General features: G+C 34.5%; 1 protein-coding gene across 1 annotated transcript; it reads left to right on the top strand.

Annotated features, from left to right (window-relative positions):
• The first annotated feature begins 3,744 nt into the window (after positions 1 to 3,744).
• LOC105387156 (facilitated trehalose transporter Tret1) lies at positions 3,745 to 6,262 on the top strand. Its single transcript, XM_011557845.3, has 3 exons — positions 3,745 to 4,082; positions 4,381 to 4,519; positions 4,844 to 6,262. Exons 1-3 carry the CDS (start codon positions 4,056 to 4,058, stop codon positions 6,088 to 6,090), a joined length of 1,413 nt encoding a protein of 470 aa, XP_011556147.3. The 5' UTR covers positions 3,745 to 4,055; the 3' UTR covers positions 6,091 to 6,262.
• Positions 6,263 to 6,632: the final 370 nt, after the last annotated feature.

Raw genomic sequence — 6,632 nt, 5'->3', positions numbered from 1 at the left:
CCGTAGCTAAAAACTTGTGTAATTATAATAGTTATGTATAGATTCGTTATCTAATAATTATATTATGTTTTGTATCCGAGGTGGTTCAAACGGAACTATTCACTTATGCGATTATTTTAAACACATACATAGCTGCTAAAGCGCTTACAAAGTAAGCAATTAAACAGTTTAGTGAAACATGGTGCTCGCTACATGTACATAATATTATATATACTAGTGTATATATAGGTATATATAAGCTAGCGAGTGCAAATCGATGTCGGCGCCCGCACGCGATGTAGCCTCCTCAAGCGGAGCTTAAAGCGCCGTGTGTCTTGTAAGCTTTTAATAATAGGCTTTCATTACTGTACGTTATTGTTATAACTTTAAAATGTACAGCTGGTTCCTACGGTTTTTTGGAAATTCACGAAAAAAAAACCAGTTACCTATAAGTACTATAAGTTACGAGACCAACCAAATTTCTCTATACAGTGGCTTTTTTGGCTATTTCTTTTTGTCTTCGAACAACATTTTTTCAGTAACGGCTTACTATAAGTACCTACCACTTTTGCAACAGAGCTTATACATTATATTATAATACTAGCTGTTCCCGCGAGCTTCGCTTCGCCTTAAAAAGTTTTCCCGTGGGAATTCCGGGATAAAAAGTAGCCTATGTTCTTTCTCAGGGTCTAGAGACCATATGTATACCAAATTCATTCATTCATTCAAATCCGTTCAGTAGTTTTGGCGTGAAAGAGTAACAGACAGACAGACAGACACAGTTACTTTCGCATTTATAATATTAGTTAGTATTAGTATTATGATCTCTTGGACATGGACACACCTATACATGACCAATGTGCACTAAGACTTTTGAACTAGCTTGCAGTATTAAATCTAGTCCAGTATGCCCGACTTAGATTTCAATAAACCCAAGGTGCAAGCTAAGACTCTCCCTGAAGACAGCTGGTAGAACAGCAGCTTGAGATTTGTAAATGCAAATGATATCCTACCGACTGCGACATTTTCAATGTCCTACTTCTAGTAACACGGCTTTCTTCTTCTTTGGGTACCATCTCCTATCGGAGGTCGGCAATCATCTGGCTTATTCTTTCTTTTGAGACTGCCGCTCGGAACAAGGATGTGGTGTCGGTGTTGTACCAGTCTTTCAGATTTTGGACCCAAGATGTTCTTTTTCGACCTCTTTTTCTTCTTCGACGGCCTTGAATTTTCCCTTGTAGGAGAAGTTGACGGCTTTGTGACTTCTCAAAGTAATTTGATTGTGGAGCCCGTTTACGCTTCGATATTTTTTAGCTAGCTGTTTTCAAGTTCTAACTAGTCTTGACTTACTATCGTATGTCCCTAGAGGACATATACGATAGTAAGGGGTGAGAATACATCCACAATTCCGGAGTCCATCCACCACCATCATCATCATCCACCACTCCATCAAAACGGTTTTGAGCTCTAACTAGTGCACACATTTTCAGATACTATTCCACTGTATAAAAGATGAGCATCATATTTATTACGACAGGCGATTTCTGAAATCTTGATTTTTTTGAAACTTTGACGACCGTGTCGGCTCCACCAAAATTAGCACCTAGTTTTATTCCAACTTACCCGCTTTTTGTCTCAAATCCAGTATTTTAGCAAACAAAAAACGCTTTACACCGTTATTTATTTGAGTAGCAGACATGTCCCCAAGAAGCGTTGCGTGATTGCTGAGAGCAAACCATATGTGCCCTTTTGTTTTGATGTTTTGACTGCGGGAGGCGAGGGTGAGAGATTGAAGGAAATATTGTTATGTTTTGAATCTACATTGCTAATAAAGGAACAAAGTGTGTGTATGATCCAAGTTACATCATAAATGAATATACCTACTGAAGTAAATATAATTATTTAAGTAATAAGCTTTATAGAAATTCTTTTGATAACAATAGTTCATTCACCTAACACCTAAAGGTTGCCTGGAAGAAATCGCTTTAAGCGATAAGGCAGCCATTTGTACGTATGTGTTAGATTAAGTTGTTTGTAATTTTTGTCCATTTTTTTGTGAATAAATAAAGAATATCTATTCTATTCTAGTATTCTATTCTATTCATTCAACGTTAGAAATAAAATAAAAATTATATTAACTTTAAATGCTTTAATACAGTATTAATTATCTTATTAATTCTGTGATTGACAAGTCTCCATTAAACGAATAAGTAAAACAGAAGAATAATTAAACAAAAATTACAGCATGAAAAATAATTGAAGACTTAATAAGAAATTAACCTGGTCCTTTTATCTCGTTTAAACTGAAAGAAAACATACACTGTTATCGTTAAATTTCAGAGACCATCGTTATCTTTAGATTAAAATCTAAGTATATTATATAATACAAGAATAACGGTTGCAATGAAAATTTGTAGGAGAAAAAATAATATACGACTCCCGCGTAGTATCACTTTTGCATACAATTTCGCTTCCTCAAAGCAAGAATCTCAAATAGTAGAGCACGAAATGTCTTTATTGGAATTTCGCCTTTGTAATATACTTTCTTAAATGGCGTACTCAACGACACGGAAACTTAATTTCAACTTTGATATAATTTTTCTTCCGAATCTCAAGTAACAATCTAAATTAACTTTGGTCTAGCAGGTGATGAAAAAATCTAATTTACTGCCCTCTAGACATTTTCTCGTAATAATTTATGTCACGCATGTAAAATCAGCGTACTGTAACAAATCACACATATTACATAGTGCTTACATAACATTCATACAAACTTACATCACTTATACAATCCACTGTGGGCCATAGAGCGCCCGCTTCTCATGCCAAAGATACAGTTCGAATCCCGGCGCTGACATGTTGGTAAGTACCTACCAATGAGTTCTTTGGAATTTAAGTACGATTACTTAGTAATTTTCATGTTAATATTCATAAACCTTAATGTATTCATTCAGTTCCAGTCTTTGATAAACAATACTGTTTACTGCTTGCAGTCAATAACAAACCAAGGTAATAGGTGTGAATGTCTAAAATATCAGTAACAGGGTGTATACCAAACCAACACATCAACCCAGTGGCATACCCATTAAACTCTGACTTCCCTAACAAGAAAACTATTAGTAATTATCTTTTCACCGCATTCAATCAATTTTGTAGCGTTTCAACAAACACTAGCTAGGCAGAGTTATCGATGCAGTGTTAATGAACCTTACTGCTGTGTTGTTAAGGTTTACATTTAAAAGTGTATTGTTAGGATAATTTTGCAGCCTGTGAGCGGTAGCGGCTGCACCCTTGCATTTTGGTTCTTTTGTTTTTCTGTTCCAAAACCGATTTGTGGGGAACGGTCTTTTAATAAAGTTGATTCTCACTACAAAGATAAGTAAGGTAACCTCAGTAAGGTATCGCAGGTATGCTTCTTAAAACAGTATGCTAGTTTAAGTAATATTGAATAATTTTACAAAAGAACCTACATGTACTTAACAGATTTGAAACATTGTATCAGATATTCTGTTGGCGTGGTTTTATCGCCCTGACTACATTTTAGTCACAATTTTCTTTCAGGCCGTCCCTTCTATATTATTGTATTCCTAAGGGTGTCTACTCACCAATCCTTCCGGCGTTCTGCTGTCGCCGTCAGGTTAGTGGTCGTTGATTGAAACAGACAGTAAGTAAGCAAGTTTAATAATTCGCCGGGCCGAATCTTTGGTGTGTAGATGCCTTAATGATGATTGCTATTAGCTCTTTGTTAAACACCTCACATGTCAAATTCATTTCTCATCTTTGTATTACTACAGTTCGGTGATAACAAGCGAACGTTTCTGCCATTACGGAAACAGAATTTGAACATAAAAATGTTAACGACCAGTAAAACTAAACATTTTGCAAGATTCTCATGATTACTGTAGTACAGCTTAGCAATGTCGTGTAACGTATTACAGGCTCTTATAATAAATTTGCATAAATTACTTAGTACATATTTTGCATTTGAGGAATAATTTTAAAACGAGAATCGTGAGGTGTGATACATATTTAGTGTTAAAATAAGAAGTAATTGAGTGAAACATATAGGTACCAAAATGAAAATTTCACCTACGGTGAAACAGGTACGTAATTTTTTCTTAGTCCTTTGTCCTTCATTACCTCACCTTATCAATAAACATTATCTAGGTATATTAACGCTCGAATGTTTTTTCATGTATTTTGATTAACCGTCAGATACATGTATTTACCTATATGCTACTAACTTGTGAAAAGTTACATTTCTTAAATGACTGAAGATATACATTACTTATAATTCGAAAGTTGAAATTCGTATATCTCAATGCCAATTCTAAACCTATTAACGTGACAAAATGCTCTATGAATTTGGGGTTCTTTGAATCTCTGAATCTTTGTCTTCAGACTATATTTTCATTGCCACTGCTTCTGAACAATGTCAGCATTGGCATGATGTATGGCTACACCGCATTCCTGATCCCCGCCCTCTTGACTGAAGATGGAGACGATCTGAAGACGGATACATACACTGCGTCCTGGATTGGTGGGTATTATTGTTTATTTACTTCCTTTAATAATAAACAGGAGGTTCTCGGTTCCAATTTTTTTATGTTTGTTGACTTAACATTCTCTACTGGGTACCCAACTGATTCTGATTCTGAAATTTTATGCTTCCCTTGTGAAATATTAAATATATTTATATATATTATTATTATTATGTTATTTCAACAGGGTTATTTTTATTTGCAAACTTTATATTGTATTTATTCATCATCATCAAACTATGCCCTATAGTATTATGTTGAGAGTTGTATCTTTCCTGGAGATACAAATTATAAATAAATTATTGAATGTGTCTTCATTTCAGCATCAATAACTGGGATCTCTGGAATTGTCGCTGTTTTATCAGTGGGGCCTTCCATGCACTACTTAGGACGCAGAATAACTCAGCTCATCATATCAACGCTCATGTTCATTGGATGGATTTTAAATACTACTGCTACTTCAATACCAATGCTGATGGCAGGGAGGGCATTTCAAGGGATTGGAACGGGAATCCTGTCCTTTGGATCAGTGTATATTGCCGAACTGACTAGTCCGAAAATAAGAGGAGTCGTGTTAAGTGTTAAAGCCATTACGCCGTCATTTGGAACTCTTTTAGTGCACATTTTAGGATGTGTCCTGCATTGGAGGTACGTAGCGGCACTTGCTATAGTACCAATTGTTATTGGGACAGTTATCACGTTTGTGTCTCCAGAGACACCAGATTTCTTCATTTCGAAAGGACTTTACGATGAAGCTCAAAACGTATTCTTCTCGATCAGAGGACGGGATTCAAATACAGAAGAAGAAATTAAATCTGTCATAGAAACCGAGAAGGAAAGAACAAAAAGCGAGCATTGGAAAATGAATCTCAGAACTGTAGTAGCTAAATTGTTTTCAAAAGTTTTGCTACGAGTTCTGGTTGTACTCTTTTTTGCAAGAGTTGTGATAGAACTTGGCGGAAAACATTATTTTTCTGCATATTCTGTTAGTTTACTTAAGAAAATGAATATTAACGTAGAAAAGGGTTTACTTTATACCGTTTATATAGATTTATTTAGCATGGGGGCATCCATTGTGTCAGTATTCCTCATAAAACGATTTCCAAGACGATTGGTTATAATAAACTGTGGTTATACAGCTACCTTTTTGAGTATTGTAGGCTGTCTCCTGATTTATGTGAAAGATTATGCATTTGATAACCAGATTCTATTATGGATTGCTGTTATAATGATAATTTGCTTCTTTGTAATTATGTACGGGGCTACTTTTGGCGCTTGTTTCATAGTAATGGGTGAACTTATACCGTTAGAGTTTAGGTCAATAGGCACTGTACTGGAAGGATTGTTAGGTTGTATATTATTAACAATAACTTTAAAGACAGTTCCCTTTTTAGTTGAACTTATAGAAGTTCACGGGATGATACTAGTATTCAGCATTTGTATATTAATATCGTTGGTTTACATGCATATTGATATGCCTGAATCAAAGGATCGGACTTTACATGACATAGCTGAATATTTTAAAGGTAATAGTCCAAAAAACAAGACTAACAAAGTTAGTTCTCTTTAGTGGTTTTTAGCCTGTTTAGTGTTTAATATAATTGTGATTAGATTTTAATGTTGTATTATTAAATTACCTGTTTAGTTAATGGTTTTGTACATACGTAGGTATATAATAATGATATATTATGGAAACCAGTTGTGACCGATTGTAAATAACACGTAAGTACTGTTTCAATTTTTTTTTAAAACTTATGTCTTCGAAACAGCCCCAAAATATTGTACCTATTTAATAAAACATGCAATGAGGACTGTGACTGTGTTCAATTTGCGATACATAACTAAGTAGTTTTTTTAAACCTATTCTAATGTAACTTAATTATCTACAATATACTACTATTACCATACGTTCATGTGTGTAATTAAAACATACTTATTTATATCTGCTGGAATTCATCGACTTTCTACGTATTTATACGAATTACGAGTTTCTTCAATGTTAATTGTAAATACAATACAATACAGTACAGTATATGTTTATTGGTCACCACAAATTAAAACATACCAAGAAAACTTATAAACTAGGATCAATGAGCAATAGGCTAAACAGAC

Source organism: Plutella xylostella, chromosome 13 (genome assembly GCF_932276165.1).
Source record: "Plutella xylostella chromosome 13, ilPluXylo3.1, whole genome shotgun sequence".
NCBI lineage: Eukaryota > Metazoa > Arthropoda > Insecta > Lepidoptera > Plutellidae > Plutella > Plutella xylostella.
Note: the sequence above shows the minus strand (reverse complement) of the source record. Positions and strands in the feature narration are given on the sequence as shown.